General features: G+C 41.1%; 1 protein-coding gene across 1 annotated transcript in view; it reads left to right on the top strand.

The window, feature by feature from the left end:
- HECW1 (HECT, C2 and WW domain containing E3 ubiquitin protein ligase 1) overlaps window positions 1–22,102 on the top strand; it is a gene marked incomplete at its 5' end in the record, with an annotated part of 197,544 nt that overhangs the window by 55,128 nt on the left and 120,314 nt on the right. The window contains one exon of the mRNA XM_082044587.1: window positions 13,735–13,829. Coding sequence (XP_081900713.1) covers window positions 13,735–13,829 — 95 coding nt within the window. The remainder of the gene's footprint in view (window positions 1–13,734; window positions 13,830–22,102) is intronic.

The following is a 22,102-nucleotide window of genomic DNA, read 5'->3' as shown; positions in this document are numbered from 1 at the left end:
AAAAACACACCACAGCAGCATAGCTGGCATGTAGCTTTTATTCAAGGCTTATGGTTCTGAGTGGGCGAACTCAATTAATTATAAATGCTTTGGATGTGTAAACAAGAGAATGGCTCTGTGTTGTGAGGACACAGAAGTCTCTTTTCCTCTGTTTAATTAATGCTTACAAGACCTACCCAGGTAAGTCTTTGGTGTACTAAGAAAAGACCTCAAAGAATATTGTTTTTCAGAACAACTGAACTTGGGGGAATTTTGATCATTGGGTAATTACAGTGCAAGGCTGTTCATCTTACACTTTTCAATAATGTAAAAAGTACTTAGTGATAGAATTGCATATTATTCACTGCTGTTCATTTTTTTTTTCCACAAAGAAGGAAAAACATAATGTGGAAATGAATAAAATGTTTGCAAGGTGGTAATGTAAAACCAGGAACCGGTGTGCCAAGTTCTGCTGCACTGTTACCGTTCTCTGACTGTTTTTTGCTTTCAGTAGAGTTACAGTGCCAGAACACAGGTGTAACTGTCCTTATTTTCTCCTTATGCCATGTAAGACCTGTTAAGTGACTTGCAAATAAAATCAAATTATGCTGAAGTGCAGGGAGAGATGCATGCCTTTCCTTGGGTTGCTCTCTTGTGCGTTTTCCTTGCTTTCAATGCCACTGCCTGGAATTGTCCTTCCTTTTGTTCTTTCAGATTTTGTAAATAATTTTCTTCCAAAATTGTTTGCAAATAGTTCTGCTCTGTGGTGAAGTCAGGAAGGCAAAGAGTTTGAATTGTCACACTTGCCATCGCCCTCTTGGTACGTGTGACCCATTACCCGTTGCATAAGAGGGTACCACAACATCTCTTCTTGCTCTTCTCTGTGAGCTCTTACTTCAATCTGAAGTAGCATTTTGCTGTCGCCTTTTACTTATATTAGGGTATTCATACTATGACAGCAGTGAACAGTCTTTCTTGTATGATAACAGAATGCGTAATTACTTAATCACTCTAAATTAGTTTTTTTAATTTGATGATTAGAAATAGCAGCAACAAACAATAATGTGCTTAGTGTAGTGGGTAACTGAAACAATTTGGGCACTAGGAAGCTGCTTCTACAAGCATTTTGAGATTTCATTCAGCCATCTTCTCCAATTGACCATTTCTTGCTTTGTTGTCATGGAAATATTAGGCTAAAAATATCCTTAGATATGCAGTAGAGCCAAGGAATGTGTGCAGACTGATTCTGAAGTGTGATAAACGTCTTAAAAAAGAAAAGCAGCCTTTATTATGGTATTGTGAATAAAAGTGGTAAGCTCTTGGTTTCTCTTTTACATCCAAGTGCAAAGGTTTTTTGTTCTTGGTAATATTCATATCTTGTTGCACAAGGACTTAATCGCAAGACTCTCTTTGTTTGCTGCATGGCACGTGCTTGACTGACTGTAATAGTTCCCAATCAGAGTGAATACTATGAGTTTTAATATTGCATGGTCTGGCTGCTAAACACAAAGAAACTGTTGTTGTAAAGCGTTCTGATAGTGACTGAAGAGAGCACTTGAAAATGTGAATAGATAGGGCTTCTGGCTGGGAGGGTTTGCAGAGTAACAAGAGGAAGGATTTAACGTGTAAGAGGACCTGGAGGAATGGTGATGTCCACAATGGCTAGTTTTGGCACTAACATCTTCAAAGGTAACTTTCTTGGGGAAAAGAATGAAAGACTAAATCAAGGGAGTGTAATGTTTCTAACATGAGATTCAGTCATGCTTATCAGACATGATTAAAGACCAGCTCAAGAAGGTGTCTTGAATTAAACAGCTACTAATGTAAATGAAAACATGAATCCTCCCTAATTTCAGTACTTGGCTGGGTTTGGAGTTGCAAGGTGTCCCTTCTCATGCTGTCACGTCCCTTCACAAAGTAGGCACCAAGTAAAGTTATGGCTTACGCCTTCCTAAATACTAATCACTGATTATAAGCCTGATGTCATTTTCTGCTTCTGTAAATCAAAAGCACTGCCTGGTCCACCCATGTTTTGAGATCAAGGAGAATAAAAACATGTTGCGATGTTAGCGAGCCGTGTCTGAGGCTTCTGAAGTTCATGTGCTCTCTTGCCCAGGGCTGTGCCTGAGGGCATAATCCAGTCATATGTATTTAATTAAGACTTTAAACTACTGTTGCTCTGATAAAAGCAAGGCATGTGCTCTAGGAGACAATTAACTTGAGGTAGACTTAACATGTGGAAGCCTAAAGGATAGATTGCGATAGGGGCAGCGGAGGAGAGCTTGCATCATCTAGGACAAGCCAGTGCCTCTATATCACAGTAAAGAGATGAGAGGGGTCCCCAGCTCTGCCCATCCCTTGTCTTTTGTGGAGCTGTGCTCTATTGTATAGTTTTGAGTTTATACCTTTCCCTGTCATCTCTGAGACATCTTCACAGTGCCTCTCCTGACACTCAGAACAAAGCTCAGGGATGCCAGTGTTTCTGTATGTTTATTTTCTCTCTGTTTATGTTGTGGTTTAATATAGATTGGTGTAATTGAGAACACAGGCACTATATCTCCAGTTCAAATTATTTTCCTGGATATTGTCAGTGACTCTAATGTAGCTAAGGGGACACTAATACAATGAAACTGATGGCTTTCCATATGTGAGGCAAGGCTTATTTCCAGTGTACTGGAAGCACATGGATTATTTTCCTCTGCTATTCAATTCTGATAAAGAACTGTAGAGTTCATTGTAACCAAGATCATGAGCAGTTTTAAAACAGAAGTATTATTTAAAAACTTAGTCTGATGTAATTGTTGCATTTCAGAAGTTACTTTAAATCATCTCCCTCATAAGTAGATGAACCACGTGTTTGATTTTGCCTGCAATGTTGTTTGTCTTGCAATGTGAATGAGTGGTTAGGATCAGAGAGCAAACTTTAGGCATGGTTTCCAGTTATTATGGACTCAACTATCACACAGTTAAAAATGCTTTGATGATTGCAAGTTTTTCTTAAATCAATTGCTCACTTGCTAATGCTCATGGTGAAAAACTCATCGTTAAGCTGATTTACATAAAAACATTATTTGCCTGTAGGCTCTGGAATTTCATTAAAGTCTCCATCTTAGTGCAGCCCTTATAATTTGCTATTTGCAGTGACTAAAATGTCTCTCTCTAACAGCTTTTCCTTCTCCCGATGAAAGACAGGTACGTTGTTACAACAGCCCCCATCCTCAACTCTCATTCACTCAGATTGGTGCCTGTCAGTCCTTTTATTACAAGAGTTCGTAAAGGCAGAGTGAATAGACAGCACTGTTTAGTTTGACTAAAAGTAAATAGATAAAATTCTTGCCTGTTTTGGGCTGGATCCTGCTGTCTTTATGAATATGGAGCAAATAGTCATGTTGGTTTCAGTGGGATGAGAGATGACTCAGTGCAAGGAATGGTAAGGATGAGTACCTTTTTTTTTTTTTCCCATCTCACATTTCTGAAGATAATTTTACAAGGAAATTATTATTTTCAAAGATGTGAGCTATCCGAGCAAACCAAATTTAAATTCCATTACTGATGTTATAGAATAAAACTTAAAAAGTGGGTAATAGCCAGAGAATATGCCCCAGTGCAAACTGCAGGTTCTATTCCTAGCTACATAAGGGCTAAACCACCTCTTTGTTAAAGACATTTAGCATCTTCAGTTACTGGCTGGGCAGTGGCATCCTTCCACTGACCTTTCCTGTGGTGAGTATTTGCAGAAGCTTTGCCTTGCTATCCTCTGCCTCGACTCTAGTTGTCAATCTAAACACCAGGCTTACTGGGCACTCCGGTGGACTCTCTCCATGATGACATGGACGTCCATAGGACCCACTGGATGGCTGTAAATTTTAATGCATTCCAGCCTCTGCTGGTGTGGACAGAATTTGAGCCAGTAGACTGACCATAAATCCTGTTGGCATCTCCTTGTGGCTGCCTAATTGGGAGCTTGAATACAAGCCCCACAGTAGGTGCGTTTTGTTCCCACCGTGAAGGCAACTGGCCGTGTTCATCTTTCCTAGCAAGACTGAAACAGTGCTCTGCTACCTGCTCCCCCTAAATCCTTCTCTACTCAAACCTATGACCACCACAAATCACCATGTTACCTGTTTTTGTCCTGGCTTCTGTTTCCCCACCCCGTGCTCCTCATCTCCCCAGCTGCCTTCATGTCTTTCTTCAACAGGGGCAAATGGGCAGTGGATTTATATTCTTCTCTTCCATGCTACTTGGCACAGCGGGGAGATGCCCAGGGATATAGTCCTCCCGCTCCCCGGAGTGGTACTCACAGCCAGGAAGAGCTTAGATCTGTATTACAGAAAAAGTCTGTCGTAGCACCAGTCTGGAATGTGCTCAGCACAGATAGGTTTTCCTGGGCATTTAGATGGTAAAATCAAAGATGTCTCAAATGAGCATATCAAACTGAATTTTTGGAGAGGCTTAGAAGTTAACTGAATTTTAATGTACTTTTACAGGAACAGCAAAAGATATATGCTTAGTATAGTGACTTCTGTTCCATATTAACATGAGGGGTAAAAGGAAACGTCTTCAGAAATCTGTAATGGGTAAAAAAAACATGTTTTTCCATTGCCCTCACAGCTACAAATTGCTGGATGAAATTTTCTTGCTGTGCATCTCTGCAGATCTGAGGTGGGCATCCAGCATGCAAAATTTTATTCCAAATGTATCTATCTTTGAAAATGTATAAGCAACTGAAAACAAGGTTAAAAATGAAAAATGTCAAGCAACTTTACTAATCAGCAAGGCCAGACGTCCTGCCTATGTTGAGAAATATATACAAATGCTGGAAATGAATATATAAGCACACATCGACTCCAGCTGCTAGCATTCCTTAGTAATGAGTTGTGCCAATAGGACAGCTTTTATGAGGGCAGCACACAAGCAACAGCCTATTGTAATTAGATCTATATGTTCTTCCTAAATAGCCATTTACAAAGCTACTTTGTTGTACCTCTCCTGTCATAGAAACTCCAAAATACCTTTATTTTCATAAGGCAAAAGTGGTATGATTTTGTTTGTCTTATGCTCAGGAGTCTACACCTGTAAAATTTCTGAATAGTGATAATTAATCACAGCACAGTCACGGGTAAGCAGATGTGTGGCACTTCATACGAACAGCATAGTAATAGGGGTTGACTACACAAAGCCAGACCCAGAGTCAATGTAGAGTGGAGCTTGAAACACTGAGGCCTCAAACAAATGAAGCCAGAAGAGGGGAGACCCCCCACTGAGTATGAGGATTTGTTATTACCCATTAGTCATTAGTGTACTAATTTATTGTACTGCTCTTGTGGTGGTTGAAGGCAGGTAGCTGCTGAATCAAACTATCAAGCAAAAGAAATAAAAGCAAAAGTCAATAGCAGAGAGTATCCGCAGATGACAAATAACAGCAGAACAAAGAATCAGTGATGTAATAAATGATAATAATTAGCTTTCCTGGAGGTAATTCCAGCCCTGAATGTGCAGTTCTCATGAAGCAGTAGCACTCTGTGACAACACCATCTGTAGATGAAATAAAATGACTAAAATAATCTGATCTGGTCTTGAAATATCAGTTACAACTACAAATATGGAAATACATTATTTATTGTTGCTGAGTTAAGGTTACTTGAAAGTTCTAACTGTGCATTTCTGCATCTTCACAAGTTTAGATTTTTGGCTTAAATTTAATCTTGTTTAGAATTTAACTGGGTATTCTGCTGCTTGGCTTTGAGCTATTACAGTCTTCTAGCAAAGGTTTGTGCCTGAATTATTGATATGTACGGGTCAGCCTTAAATCTGTCTCCAGGTACTTTTTTGCCTAGAAGCATTATAATAATCTAAAAGGTGAGATTTGAAAATCTTGTATCTCACTTTCTCAAAAGAAGTCTTTTAACAGTCTGTCCACATGTTTGTGCATGTTTTAGAACAGGGCAAGAAAAAGGTAATCAGAAAATTGGAAGAAATTCTGCAGCTGGGGTTGAAGAAATATATCTGTTTAGGCCTCACTTGATTTTAAATTGTTAGTTGTTTAAAAACTGAGGTGCCCTATGCAAAACCATAGGTGCTTGTGATAGTAAACGAATACTGTAAGCAGATACAGCTTACAGCTTGGGGAAATACACACTCCATAGATGGCCGAGTATCAAACCAGTGTGACAGCTGTAGTCTCACCATTATGCATAGGACAGGAAATTTCTGGAACATGCAATTTTTATGATACAGCACAGGAAATCGGAACCATTGTTTGCATGGAGCAGCAGCAAGCACACATCAAAATAAATGATACTGTGTAGTGATGCTGTAAGTACAAATTAGATCTGCCAGTAATAACCTCACCTTTCATCTTTGTTATGTATCTTAATTCTTTGCTGACAGGGCAGGCATAGTATCAGGAGAAATTACCTAAATTTGTCTAAAATATGTTGATGCTTAGGGATAGGCTCACGGATTTTGACTCTTTGAGTTGCACAGTTTACCTGATCTCTACACTTCCAGGAGTATTCAAAAGCAGGAGATGGATACTGGAGGCAGCAGCAGGTAGAGAAGGGTGAGTGGGCATGCGAGGTGGACAGGACGTACATTTGTGCACCAAGTTTCACAGGAGCTGCTAATACAGCTCATACATTGTGCTCCATGTTTCCTGAAGGTTTCAGCACTTTTTTCCTCTTTCTTCTTCAGGTTTGACTTACTCTCTCCTTCTCTGCCTCTCCTTTCCTTGTTTCTTTTTCTCGGCTTTCTTCTTGTTTAGTCTCATGTAGACAGTCCTGGTCTTTCTCCCCTGACGCACACTCTCTGCACAGGGATTCTCTTCTAATATCAGTCCTCTGCTTCCCTCAACTTCAACATTGGTACTGTTGCTTACTAAATTCCAGTACTGCAACACCCCATATGAACTGTCTTTAATCTCTCTCTGTTTCGGTTTCCAATTGTGTTTTCCCACAAACAGGGTTGTTTTCCCCCTGTGCACAATTGAGGCAAATTTTAGCACACAGAGAGGAGATATTGTTTATTACAGAGTTGCACAAGTCTGGATGCTGGAATAAAGCCAGCATGCCAGAAAGAAAAGTAGCAGCTGTTATAGACAAAAGCTTGTCACTACTCAGGGCAGGCCTAAAGACCAAATTGCTTACACATTTTCATACTGGTTACATATTCATTTTAGCGTATAATGAGCAACATTCAGCTAGACACTTTATCAAGCAGTCTCAAGATTTATATTATTAATAAAACAAGACTCAGCTAATTGTGCGGGCTCCAGAATGTCTAAAGCTACAAGGTCAATAGTGTCTGTAGTTTCAAATTAGGTGTTTTGCAAGTCAGTCACAGAGAATCACAGAAGCACGGAATGGTTGCGGTTGGAAGGGACCTCTGGAGATCATCTAGTCCAACCCACCTGCTAAAGCAGGAACACCCAGATGAGGTTACACAGGAATGTGTCCAGGTGGGTATTGAATGTCTCCAGAGAAGGAGACTCCACAACCTCTCTGGGCAGCCTGTTCCAGTGCGCTGTCACTCTCAAAGTAAAGCAGTTTTTCCTCATGTTGAGATGGAATCTCCTGTGCTTCAGTCTGTGCCCATTGCCTCTCATCCTCTTGTTGGGCACCACTAAAAGGAGTCTGGTCCCATCCTCTTGACATCCACCCTGGAGATATTTATAAACATTGATGAGATCCCCTCTCAGCCTTCTCTTCTCCAGCTGAACAGACCGAGCTCCATCAGTCTCTCCTCATAAGAAAGATGCTCTGGGCCCCTCATCATCTTCGTAGCCTCCCGCTGGACTCTCTCCAGTAATTCCTTGTCCTTCTAGTCATCTTTGTTAGAGAAGCAGACTGATCTAAAGCTGAGAGGATTTACATATCTTTGGGTTAGCAATTGCCAACGGTGGCAGTGACTACAATTGTAATTCCGTCTCCTGATTTTTCATACACCTCTCCCAGTTTCCCCAGTGTATTCAATCAGTTCTACCCTTCATTGACTCCCTGTCTTCACTTTGACACCTTCTGTCACCACTTCCAGAGATCGCTGTGGCTATTTTAATTCAAGGTGGTCTCATAGCAATCTGATTATAGCACATGTTTGTTTATTCTGCTTCTGGGTCCTCTCCAGGGAAAACTTTTGACTCATAACTTAATTGCTTCACTCTCTGATTTGGTTCACTTGGTTCCCACCCACTTACCAAAGACAGCTACCTTTTCATTACTGGTTTTTGACACCTCTCATTTTTTACACAAAATGTTTCCCCAAAAGAGCAACAACAGCTCTTTTAGTAATAGATTGAATTGGTCACAAATGACTCAATTTTAAGACTTGCATTACTTCCCTGAGAGGTTTTTCAATGCTGAGAAATGCTTAGCTAATGCCTAGTCACCTCAGCTATTTAATTGAAACAAAAACTATCATGGGACTAAATCACAACCAGATTGAGGAAGTGCCTCAGGTGTATCACACATTCCTATCAAACACCAGCTGATGCTTTTTGCCTCCTCCAAAGAGTATAATTTTGTCTTTCCTTGAAATACCCATTAGGATGGTTGGGTTTTTGGTTGTGGTGGGGTTTTTTTTTGTGTGTGTGTGTGTTTGTTTGTTTGTTTTGTTTTGTTTTTTAAATCTAACGAGGGAAGCTGCTTAATCCTGGTAGTGCTTCTTTTTATATTTGAGAGAATAAATCTACCTTTTTGTGAAAGCTGAGCCTCTAAGACCAGACTAACCTTAGTAAGTGAGGAGCAAAGGATTATAAGAGCAAGGGAACTTTTGAGAAGAGATTCAGGGCAATTTTTAAGACTCTGAAGAAATGAGGAAGATGAGTAGGAAGTGAAGTATTTTCAAGGGAAAGGGTATCAAATAAACCAACAGGAGCAATAACACTGACAGGAAAAAAAAATAGGTGGATGATGGAAATATATCTTAGGGCAGGGTTGTCAAACTCATTTTCACCAGGGCTCACGTTGGCCTCGCAGTTGCCTTCAAAGGGCTGAATGTAATTTTAGGACTTTATAAATGTTGGAGTAGTTAGTGAAAATGGGTTTGAACCCCTGTCTTAGGGGCTTTCAACCTTCAATACTTCCAGCTGCTCTTCCTCAGTATACCCTATTAGATTTTTTCTCCTCTCACTTTGCTTTAGTAAGAAGACAGGATGTTTTCAAGGGCTGGGTAATTGTAGAGGCCATACAGAATATTGCCAAGAAGAGTAATGTTCAGCTGTTAAATTAATTTTCCAGTTAATTAGCAAAACTGATTTAGTAACTGAGATAACTCAGGTCTTTGATAGAGAAATAATTTTCTGTGGACTGGACCTTTTTTTTTCTTGTGAGATGGCTGAAACTCTGTGGCAGAGTTCTCTGGCAAACCTCAAATTTCTCGGTTTTCCTCTGAATGAGGAGCGGTCTCTGTGGTGTCCAGGGATGGGCTACATCCCGAATTCTTTCCCTTCCCTATGAGCATCCCTCTTGTGTGGCCACAGAGTTGCTTGTGAGCTGTGGTGCAAGGAGCAAAGCAGAACTGCCTCTCCTGTTGCCTGGCTCTGATGACCCTGCCTTGGGGCCCTGCTTGTGGGCAGCTCTGTGTTCTGCACCCGCGATGGTTATAGCAGCAGGTCTGAGCATACAACTGGAAACGTCTTACTTGTACCAGTGGCGTAAAAGGCTGTAACACAGCCATGATCACAGAATCACAGAATGTTAGAGATTGGAAGGGACCTTGAAAGGTCATCTAGTCCAATCCCACCGCCGGAGCAGGAACACCCAGATGAGGTTACACAGGAAGGTGTCCAGTTGGGTTTTGAATGTCTCCAGAGAAGGAGACTCCACAACCTCCCTGGGCAGCCTGTTCCAGTGCTCTGGCACCCTCACTGAGAAGAAGTTTCTTCTCATATTTGAGTGGAACCTCCTGTGTTCCAGTTTGAACCCATTACCCCTTGTCCTATCATTGGTTGTCACCAAGCTTGTCACCTTTATGTATTTGTAAACATGAATGAGGTCACCCCTCAGGCTTCTCCAAGCTAAAGAGACCCAGCTCCCTCAGCCTTTCCTCGTAAGGGAGAATGATGTAATGGGGATACTAGGCCTGGTGTGAAGGGAATAAAATGCTGTTTTGCTCTTGATCCATAAAAATTGCTGAGTAGTTTGGTAATTGTCATGGGCATGAGTATTTCTGAGCATCTTCAGACATCTCATCTCTCAGAAGTTTTAGCAGTCTAACGGCAATGTATGCTAATTGAAAGGAGAATTTAACCTCATTACTTCCTGACTTTAACATCATAACTTCATTACCTGGTCCAGTGAGCTGCTATTCATAATTACTGAGATGAAAACAACAATGGCATGTATTTATTTATGACTGGGAATTACCTGGACAATGCTTTATCCTGACCTGTGCACTGTGCCATGTAGCTGGGGCAGCAGGACAAAGTTAAATGGCCTCCTTTATTTCACAACAAGCTTATCTACACGACTACAATGCAAACAACCCTTATAACTACATATTATGCATGAATGCCAGCTGGACAGTATTCAAGTTAATTTATGTCACTGTCTTGCCTATACTTACAGTGATTTCTGTACCAGAGGCCGTGGTACCAAGCCAATGACTGTCTGCATCTTTTTTGGAAATGTCTTAGAGGTGATTCAGAAATAAAAGAACAATCTTCAGATGGATTAAAATGTTAGAGGACTCTTGAAGTAAGAAACATGACACCAACAATGTTACTTGGAAAGAATAGCTCCCAACCAAAAAACTCCCAACTGGGGTCCAAGTGGCATTTTTGCACATATATACTGTGTGTGATTTTGCAAGCCTTATACTCATTGAAGTTTTATCTATCCATTGACAATAGCCATTTTCTTAATAGTTTCAATTTCAAAAAGATCTAGAGAAAAAGGCAGAAAGGGGGGAATCAGGAAAAAAAAGGTGTTCCCCTAATGTTTCTAGAGCAATTTCTCAAGCTGTGAAGGTCCCCATAAGATGTTTTCCTATCAGATCTGTTCTCTGAATGAAACCTTTGACATTCATTAATCACCACATCAAATACTGCCCACTGAATGGCTCCACCTCTGCCATGGTTTTGAATTGGGTGTGACACCTGTGTCTCTCTGGGTTGCCCTCTTGCCAGCTTGCATCTGTACGTGGGCAATTTGACTGAAAATTAAATTACAAATAGTAGTTGTGTGAAACTGAGAGGAATCTTCAATACCTACATGGTTCTTTCCAAATACATATTCAATCGCTTTAGTAATCCTTTGTCCTTGAAAGCAATACTAATATCCAGAATACCTACATAAGGATATATTCTTTCCTCCTTCTGTTCTGTCTGTTTAATACTTTTAGTTTAATTAAATAGATTATTTTAAAACATAGTTTCCCAGTGTACATGGTAAGTGATTTCCTGCTTGTCAACCTACAGTGAGATTTCCTGCTGTAAGGTCTGAACGTTGTCACACAAGCTAATACCTCATGTTATATTTTATTAACGACATGAGTTAAAGAAATTTTATTTAAAAAAAGCGCACTTCTTTTTATTCTAGTTCTCAATGTTCCATGCAAACTGTAGCTAAAAATCTCCAGGAGAGAGGAAAATTAAGATTTGAATAATTGGTAAGAACTGCATGTTTTAGCTATTGTGATATCCTCAGCTTTTGCTGTCTTCTCAGTGGGTAAATGAGTTTGCTGCTGAGCTGTTAAAAATCCTGTAGAGAAAATTACAACATGGAAATTCAGTCTGGACTTGCAGTTTTTCAGTCCCATAAGCTCATCCAACTTTTTTGCTGCCAGAAAAAAACAACTGCTGCTCCCAGGTGCAACAACAGGGTTGCTTGCTCAGCTGCACTAGCACTTCAAGTAATTTTCTTGAATTTGCAGAAGTTGGTTTGGGGCATAGCTGCGAATTAAACCCCAGGATGTGCAACAAAGGCCCTCGTGGAGGTGCTGAAGGACTCTCTAGCCTGTTCCGTTCCTTGAGAAGTGCTGTGAAGTGAAAGGGACACATGTACGCACCTGAGCATATAGTGGGAGAGGTGTGTATTTTCACCATGCAAGCAGAAACGTGTACCTGGTTGCCTGATGTAGAACGAGGTGTGGGGATGGAAGATGCGGTGGTAGATTAACACACTGGCACTGTGCTTCTTGTTAATGGGCTGCATGTCCCTGGTGCCTCCTCAAAGAGGAGCCCTGAGAGGCACTTGAACTACTTGGGAAAATAAGTACTTTGTTTTTCAGTTCCCCAGTCACATTTGAAGTTGTGAAGGCTTTACACTCCTAAAACTATTTTGTCTTTCAAAAAACAAATTGGGATTTATTTTTCCTCCTGTGTATCTGTAAGATTCGAGCCTGTGTTTTTAAGGGTCTCCACTGCTTTTCATGTCCCCATGTTTTGCTTTTGCCTGGGGTGGTGCATGGTTGTTTTTTGGATGTACGAAATGGCAGATCACAGCACCATGATCTGTGGCCAAGGTTCCAGCTCTTAACATTTCATAATCTTTTGTCACAGCTGCACTGATTTGGCTTATTTTGTTACTGATGTTAAAACAGCAATGCAATTTGTACCTTAAAACATTGGCATTCCTTTATTATTTTCTTACATAGGCACTGCAGCTCCAATGAGACAAGGTTGGTGTTTTCCCTGAGCCTCAGCAGCAGCTGCAAAGCAAGGTTTTAAGGGCAAACTTGGTAATGAGAAGGACTTCAAATATATTATGAGGAAGCTGAAAGTCTCTATGGCATTATCCAGTTAAAACTGCAAGATGCGATTGCTCCTTTTATTTAAATAGGCATTTTTCAGATCCCACAAACATATCTGTTACACACATACAGTGTATACCTGCTGTGTCCTGGCTGTATGAGGGCACATACCAACGCAGTTCACATCCTGCTTTACCATGGAAAAAAACTCCTGTCTGCTGGATGTGCTTCAGCAAGTCACCAGGTCCAGGCAAGTGAGTGAGTGGGATTATGACACATACTAGCAATTCGTATCTACTTGTAGTTACAGAGCAACAGAGAATCTAGCCTCCTGCAGCAGACAAGAAGGTAAATCCTAAGTGGATGATTGAACAGGAAGCCAATTTCACTTCTCCTGTGCCTTGATACAGTTATCAAAATGGGTTTCCGTCACTTAACAGGTTTATCTGAATATCAACGCATGTGGCAAAAAGGAGATCTGTGAGTCCAAAATCATAGTCTTGCTTGTGTTCCTCACCTAGTGCAGATCTTTGGAAGTCAGTAGAAGTACACTAAGATGGGTCTTGTGGTACTACACTGTTTCTGAAAAAATGTTTTAATGTAGTAACTGTTAGAGCAGTTAATCTGTGTAGATCTACATCCTTGCCCTGACCAAGGCCAGAACACATAGGCTCAGTGAGCAACTATGCAATCGTCTTGTCCTAAGGAAGTTTCTCACTTTGTACATTAGTGTTTAGTATGTCTGAACAGGGAAGGTTTGTCTGTCCCTACGTTTCCTCTTCATGTAGCTGAAGGGTGCTGATCAAGTACTCTGAGGTCTGTCTGTTGTAAAAGCTGCTCAGAAGACATTGGGGTTTTAACTTATTTCAGTCACAGGAATCAAACCATGAAATTCACTATCGCAAAGGTGAAGATCGGAGGCAGGAGTTATCCTGTCGTGCCAACCAACATGAAACGGACCACTCACAATTTAACTGCTTGCCAGCCTTGTTTCTGGGAGCTGCAACTGATCGTGCAGCTTCTCCCTGGCAGTTCTTCTAATCTAAAATAATTATATTTTTTTTTTAGCTGAAACAAAGATCTGCTTCAAATATTACCATGGCGTGAGCGGGGCACTACGAGCCACAACTCCGAGTGTCACAGTGAAAAACAACGCAGCTCCCGTAAGTTATGCCGACCTTATACTTTTTCCAGTGTATGTTCCCTGCTGTCACTGTGCTATGCCTTACCTTCCCTGCCTGCTTTGTGTACTTTTATGAAAACTGAGCATAATATTTGCTCTTCAGTGCACTGTGGTACAGAGAAATGGGTCATGTTCGGTTAAGATGTGGGTTTGTACACCAAGCAAATGTAGATTCAGCTCTCAATCTGTCACAGATAGCTTCTCTGAACTAGGACAAGTCCCATGCCCTAGCTGCGTCCCGTTCTGTAAAGTTATCTTCTCTCTGCTGGGTGCGGTGAATTTTGGGTGATAACTCTAGAGGATTTGGGATCCTGGGGTTGTAAATATAGTGAGTGTCCAGAAAAGGAATAAGACTTTCCTATTTTAAGGTGCTTTTTTCAAAATCAAGGCGTGAGCATTTTCATCGCTGCACCTCTGAGTTCCAGGAACAGCTACACTGTGACACACTCCTATCAATGCTAAGAACTGGGCATTCAGGTCCTGATCTGTCAAAGTACTAAAGAGTATTTTTGACAGATTGAGGCTTCATTGAGAGCAGTTTTGATTTGCTGGGGCTTAGCAAAGCTCTGTGACTCAAATGGCTCTAAAAAGCTATATATCTTGCCTGATTTGGGAGAATTTTATCACTCTGAGAGTGAACTATTTTTTAGAAGCCTGCAGAGGGACTTGCTGACCTCTAGAGCTTGTCTGGCCTTGCTGGCAGTTTCATTGCCTACCAGACTTATCTTGGCAGAGATCTGCATGAGGTGAGGAGCTTTAGTCCAACCAGCATTAAAAAAGGACTAGCTCAGATGTTGTTTAGTCTGGAAGATGGATTCAAGAAGGAACCGTATTACTTGTGGGTGTATGTAGGTTTCAGCAGACATTGCTGAAATGTTTAAAGGTTGTTCTTTTTATTTTTTTTAAACAGTCCCAAATTAATATTTCTAGAAAGGCTGAAAAGTCTTCCTTGTGGTGTGTTGACTGTGTCTGATTGTACCAGAGCCAGGAAGGATTAATTTTTTTCACCCTTGACTCATGTAAAGTCTTTTAGTGGTTTTTCTTTGCCTTCGTTTGATTCAACAGCTTCAAACTGGATGCTGGGTAGGGGCTGATGGGTCTTCATGTGACTTGCTCACAGGGAAGGCATTCACTGGTTTCAAAGCCTAGAGAGTTTCCTTCAGATGTTTGCAGAAGAACATTATGATGTGGCCATGGTTATCTTCATTGTGTGGGATGCTGAAAAGTTCTTTTTAGTCTGTAGTGAATGGTGTCTTGTTGACTCAGGACTTGCCATTCATTTCCCTCTTATCATCAGCTTGGGTGGTACGATCTATGTCATTGATTTAGTCCCAGTCTTCTCTGAAAGATAAGCCAGCCAACCAAGGCAATAAATACCAGTAGGATGACAGATTAGAAAAAATTCATTTCCATGTCTTAGACTCGAGTTTGAACCAAATAGTCAAATTTTTCAGGTCTCGTGTGGAAGACTTACATTTAATTATTAAGTATTCGCAATATGTTTTATGTTAATAGAAGAATGTCTGAGGACCTGTGCCTTTTTAACATGCAAATACAACCTTCCCAAGTTCTTCAGTTGAGGCCTTTTTGTATGGTCATGGTGAAATAAAGCAACCATTCACTTTCAGCTGAGCAGGACTTGTGTTTAAAAGGAAGTCCTCTGTGTGCAGTACTCTTGGTCTTTGTAGAGATCAGATGAGAAAAAGAACCACCTATTATGACCTTCAGCTGAGTATACAGTACATGACTGCGAAATAAAATATGATTAAAAGTGGTATCAGATAACGGTTTTCTGTTTGAGGGCCAAACCAGTGTCCTTGGAAACAGCATTCTCTTCACATCATCTGCTAATTTTTCCTGCCTTTCTGGATTGCCTCTGTGGTTTTTGCCAGTGTCCTTTGCAGACCAGGGAGGCCAGCAGTGTTGTAGGTGCAGCATCAGATTCTCTGTTGTTTTCTCCTTATTGTTTACTGTGTGACATAAATATTTGGTGCATTGTAAGGCAAATACCAAGAAGTCAAGACAACAAGAGCAAAGCACTAGTAATAAAGCTTATGCAATATGAACCCAGAGAGATCCTCCTGTATGAGTGCAAGAGGAGAAAAATGCTATAGATATGAAAACTCCTTTAGAGAGTAGAGAAAAATAATGGGCTGATTCTTGCCTGTGTGAAGGCTTTCAGCAAAGTATGATCCTCCAAACTCCAGTCCCAGCTGAAACCATCAGATAGCTTTCTATATCTGCTGCCCTGCAATACATGCCCGACCTTTACTACTACAGTTGTTAAGTGTTTCACAGTGTTCTGTACCATTGGAAAGTGGTGTTACCCTCGCTGGACAGATGGGGAAGAGAATAACAAAGGATTTGCCTAGCCCTAGCCTTTGCCTGGGTTCTTGTGTGCCTCTGCGCTGGTTGCCACTGGGACAGAGGTAACAGCCATGCAAAATGCAAACATTATCCTTAGAAATGCAAACACACAAAAAGCACTCACCTTTTGAGTGTGGTTTCACTAATAGTGAATTCCAGACACGGTCCTCCATTTTTTTTTGTCCAAGATGGAAGGAGAGAGGGATAAAATCTTAAAGAAATCACAAAATAAACTGCTATATCTATTTAAAACTTTTTTTTTTTTTTATAATAGCTTGGAACAATGGTCAGAAATTTCTTGTTTGAAAGAAGCAGCAGTTATTCTGTTTCATACTTTGCTCTGCTTATCCATCGTCAAACAGAGAGTAAATGCACAGCTTGCTTCATCCATGTTGCCGAGTCCCTCCCCATCCCTTTGCAGCGTCTCCACAGTGAGGTGCGCTGGGTGGACAGCCCCATTTCTTTTTTTTTCCCCCTGTGTCTTGAATCATATTCTCAGCACGACTGAGCAGCGAAGCGATAGATTGTTTTATCTTCCCCTGTTCCTTTCTGTGATCAGTTAAGGGCCGTGACATTCTAGCACAATGCCTGTAGCTCATCCGAGGGCCCTGACACTTCTTACCCTAGTGAGACTTGACACACAGGGCCCTCCATGATCGAATTGGACGCGTCAGATTCCTCGGTTGTTTTCATTGCTCCAGTGATTTAGAGCACTGCCCCAGGGTCCCAGGAGTGGTGTTTCCCACAGTACCAGCAGAAGCTGTGGTTCTCTGACTGCTGCGGCCTGGGTGCAGAGAGGGGTTCTGCTCAGAGGGAACCGTCTCAGCTCCTGAGGCGGGTTCTTGCACATCCTTTCTTCTGGAAGAGGGAATCCTGTGGTCTATGCTTGGAAATTTACCCTCTTTTGCAGTCAGTAGGATTTTTAGCCGTGGCTCCGGGACCTTAGTGTGTTATAAATAATAGTTTTTCAGGGAAAAAAAATCTCCACTGGGTTCCTGCTGTGGGTATAGGGGATGAAGTTTTTTTAAAAGCTGGTTGCCTGGATCCAAAGGGAGTTTTTCCATTGTAGTGATGGCATCACAAATTCACCCTGAAGCTTAGACTGTCAGTAGAGGGACAGAAAGAATGAGGCTTTGTGTATTTGACACAAGCAAACCTTTTTGTTTGGCACAGCTTGGGAAAAAGATCCAGAGCAGGTGTCCTTTGAGAGGCAGCATTTGGGGACAGGTGACCTTCTGGGGACAGTGCTAACACGGACTCATCTGCAGTTGATGCCAGAGCCACCCAAGAAGGTTCTGTCTGAGCCTCGGGGCACGTGGTACCTCCTGTGGCAAGGGCAGCAGCTGGCATATTGCCTGCTCGGTGTGCGTCCTGTCCTGTCTCTCAACGAGACCTGCAAACACTGATAACCAGCAATATCCTAACAGCACAATTAAAACAACAAAAAAAAAGACAAAAACCAATACAACAAAGAAACCAACCCCTTCATTGTCTGTCTGACTGCGGTTCACTGCAATTGAAAAGGGGAAAGAAGCTGGAAGTAGTCTTGCTGGCGGCTGTAAAGCGGTTGCCATTCTTGTTCACGCGCTGCTGAGACCATCTTTAACTGGCAGTTAAAAGGAATCCTTTTTCCAAAGGGGAAAAAAAAGTTGCTGTGTTAGTTGGATGCCTTTGTATAGCACCGATGGTGCTTTAGGCTGTGTAGCATCTCGCATTTCTTGTATTATGCGTGTTCTGCTCCATTTGATTTTATCTCCTTACACTGTAGCCCAGTTATTAGAGCTGCCTCTCCTGCTGATTAGGATGCCCTGCAGTTCGTTAGTTGGTGAAAAGTCCTGTCACATTTTATCGCCTGTGAGTCATCAAGCTTGTATATCTGGGAATGAAGGGCTGTGCACTTTGGCAAATTCATACATGGCAGGAGCGTGAATGTGAATTTGGGGCAGCAGATAGGCCTGGGGGTGATGACAGTAAAACGGAGCACCTGCAGTTCTGGGAGGAAGGGACATCCTGGCTAGCTGCTTTTTTTCTGGACTAGTTATATTTTGAAAGCAATCTTTCTTGTGCACAGTAGTTTATACTTCTAAAGCATAAGCATTACCATGGTATGGATGAGCAAAGTTTTCTCTGTAGGAAAGAACATTTTTACAACATATGCAACATTCCTCTATTTGTTACTCTGCATTTATTAATAATTTTGTCACCATTAATCTTTACATCAGATATCATTGTAGGAAAACAATACAAGTTACAGCAATTAATTCTAGCGCAATAGGAAAATGGTATCTCGCTGGTGGGAAAAGGTTTTAACCTAAACGCAGCTCTTTTGCAGTAAAATAAAGCAGGTGTGAAAACAGCATACAGAATGAAAAAGAAAAACCATTTCCCTTAAGAGTTTGTAGCCTAAGAAGATAAATTGGATACATCACAATTAAAAGACAGTAAGTGGAGAATCAATGTTTTAGCCTCAGGACAAATGTCTTCACTAAATTGGGAGCATTCATTCGCTGTATATTAGATGCAAAGAACCACAGCTGATCGAACCTCTGGAGCTTTCATGCCACAGTTCTTGTCTCATAGATCATGATGGCACTCATCACATACACTTAGCATCATGTGGAAAGCTGTGTAAATTGGAGCTAATTATTGAAAGAGACCTTCTCTGCGTTGTGCTTATGTGGAAATGCTGCTTCAGCTGGGTTTCCCACAGTAGGAATTACCGCTTGATAAGCTGCTGCCATTTGGTGGTGACTGATCATTCCTGAGGACTTCCTGCTGTAAATATTTGCATTATGTGCTGTTACGTCAGTGTGGGCTGCCAAGGAGTGTGTGATAATGAAGCATTCTGCCTCATTTCCATATACATGCTACAAGCCGGGATTTTATGAGAGTGTGCATGTACGAGCAGCAGTATCTCTTAGTCTTTCCAAAGGCTGGATTTAAAAATCTCAGCTCTGTGTTGTTTTTCACTTTGTGTCTTACTGTGTGATAGGTGAGTTTTAAAACTGTGTTTATGGGGCATCACTGTGTAATAAACCCAACAGTCTGATTTTGAGAGTATAAGAATAATTATGCTCCAGGAAACAGCAGAAACTCCTAGTGGCTTCTGCATTGTTCAGCAATTGAGGTTTAAAAAAACAGAAGTTTATGGAAACACAATATCGGGCTGCTGCTATTAATCACGGCAAAGAATGCAAGCCAGGTACATCTGTAACAAGTGTAAGTGGTGTACCTTGGAAGGTTCAGCATTTCCAGGGAGGGAAGCAGCATTCCTCTGGAAGCTATGGGTGTGCCTAGGTGACCAAGTGTTTGTCAGGAGTGAGCAAGAGAATCCCCTTTCCTTATCTCAAGATAAGTAGCCAGAGCAACCCCAACATGCAGCTACCTTCAAATGCAGGGTGAGGAATAGCATTGTCAGTACCACCTGTATTCTACCCACCCATCCCCGTATCCATCTCCTCTTATTTTGATTACTTGCAAAGGAGATGGAGTCATTCAGAAATGAAAAAGTCAAGGCAAAATGAGCAGGGGAAATGACTGGAAACACTCACTCAGCTGGAAGGAACCGTAGACTCTAGCAGTCAAACATGAAGTGCCCTCTGTCAGGGTACAGTCTCCTTCCTATGTAAAAGGGCGTCAGACAGAAAATATATATGCTAAGAAACAACTGCTGAACAAGTGTGAATTCCACTGATTAACCATTTGAGGTGAATAATTCTGAAAAACATAGCTGATCCATAAACTGTGGGAGGAAGGTGATCTGTGTGGGCCTCTCATCTATCAGAAATATCTGCTCATTTGTGGTTTTCTTCTGATGTGATATTTCTTTCACAATAGTTGCAATGCTGTCCACATCCTGCCTGCCTTTCATGCTTATGTGTTGCTGCTGGTGTAGGCTGACATTATGAAGTGGTATAACATGAGAACATGAGTCTTCAAATTTAAAGAAAGTTAAAATTATTGGGGAGTTGCTTCAGCATTTTAACAGAAAGTTTGGAGTTCGGGGGTATAATGGCTCACACTAAACTCGTCAGAGGTAGAAAAAGGAAGTGTAGTAGTACTTATTAGTAGTGAATTGGCAAATATTTTACTGTGTGCATAGGAAACATTAGCACTTTTATGTTGCAAATTCCTATGTGCACTGAATGTACTCTTGCTTTGAAATGTTCTAGAGAGGTGATGTTAAAAAAGAGAGCGAGGAAAGGTTTAGGAGCAATAGAAAATATGTTCATTAATACTATATTGTTCTCAACACTTAATATTGTAGTATCACCTGATGCCCTCATCTAGGATTTGGCTCCAGGGCAGTAAGTACTGAATGGGTACATTAGCCGTTACACAAGCTACAGCTAACACTGGTTTGGAGGGAAGGATTTCCTGGCAGAATTTGACCCTCCCCACCTACAAAATACATGGGATTGATTTTTAGTGCGAGAACAATTCTCAGCACATTTGTTAAAGCTGAAAAATGTCATGAATTAATTTTTTCACTTCCGTTTTGTGTCATTATAAAACCATGGTAGTGTTTTACAGCCTGATTTGGTTATTTTCAAGCATACTTACTCACATGAGCAGCCTCCTAATAGTTACACAGTTGAGCCCTTAGTTCAGTGTAATTACATTTTTGGTTGTGCTTCTCTATATCCTAATTAGCACTGATTCAAAGAATTTGAAAGTTAATGACATGTCCAAATTATTTCTTATTGCCACCTCAGTAACACAGGCACTTTTTCAGTATCCAGATGCATAAAGACTATTGTATTTATGCTGCAATTACCCTGTCACATAGCGAGCACTCCATTTATATGAATTAGTGGAGTCGGAAAGCGTAACCAGGGTGTAGTTGGTTTCTGACTGCAGCATAACTATAGTCACTGTGTTATAAATAATAACCTTTTCCTTCCTTTTGTTTCCTCTCCTCACATTTTAAATTGGGATGGTTGGGAAGAGATTTTCTTTAAATATTAAGAAAACTCATTTTCACTGAAAGCCTATTCTGAGTGCAGTCCAATAATACTGGCTTTTGCAGTCCTATTTCAGTAAAGATGCGGAGCACGTGCTGAAACCCCACTGACTTCACTGGAAATGTTTAACAATTTTCTTTCTAATTGGCAGTATCTTTCAAAATGAAGTGGAACTAGCAAGTAGAGTCACTTCAAGCAGCATTGTCATTATGACAGATTTTGGATATGTCAATAGCTAAAGTGACAAGTGATCCAGATCTGTGCACTTGGTGGCTTTTTTTCCTATCTTGATATTGACTTTTTCAGCTTGGTGTGGTTCAAACTCCTATCACCACCCGCTCATAGATTTACACCACTTATGAGAGATAAGTGCTCAGAATTTATTATCTAACAAATACAAATTGAGCAGGGAAGGTACAAACAATTTGCTTTGTGAACATCAGCATTGATTTCCTGAGCAGCAGCCTGTAAATTGAACACACAGGTATGTTCTTTTTTTATTGTTTCAAGCCAGGAGGAATGCCTCTGCTTTCCAGCAACACAGCTGTTTGCATATTTAAATGTTACTTAATTTTGCAGTCTTCACAATTTCCCGATCTGTCTGTCTGAAAGAGAGAGGTGTAGTGTATTTAATTATCATAATGAAAGTTTAAATACAAACACCTAAGATTAAGCTTGGTGGCAAACATCGGAGTGGATTGGAAAAGACCTTTAATGCCAGAAATGGGCCCGAAATACTCTTCAGTGCTTTTTTTTTTCACTTTTTGCATATTTCACATGCATCTTCAAGGACTGCACACACAGGAGACAAGGGACAAGAGCCACCTGCACGGTGTGAGCGCAAGGCAGGGCAGCAGGTCGGCACGGCTCAGCACAGCGCGTCCCTCCAATGCGGCACCTGTGGCTGGCGCTGGCCGTGCCG

This window comes from Streptopelia decaocto (genome assembly GCF_964273445.1).
Source record: "Streptopelia decaocto genome assembly, chromosome: 2".
In the NCBI taxonomy this organism is placed as follows: Eukaryota; Metazoa; Chordata; class Aves; order Columbiformes; family Columbidae; genus Streptopelia; species Streptopelia decaocto.
Note: the sequence above shows the minus strand (reverse complement) of the source record. Positions and strands in the feature narration are given on the sequence as shown.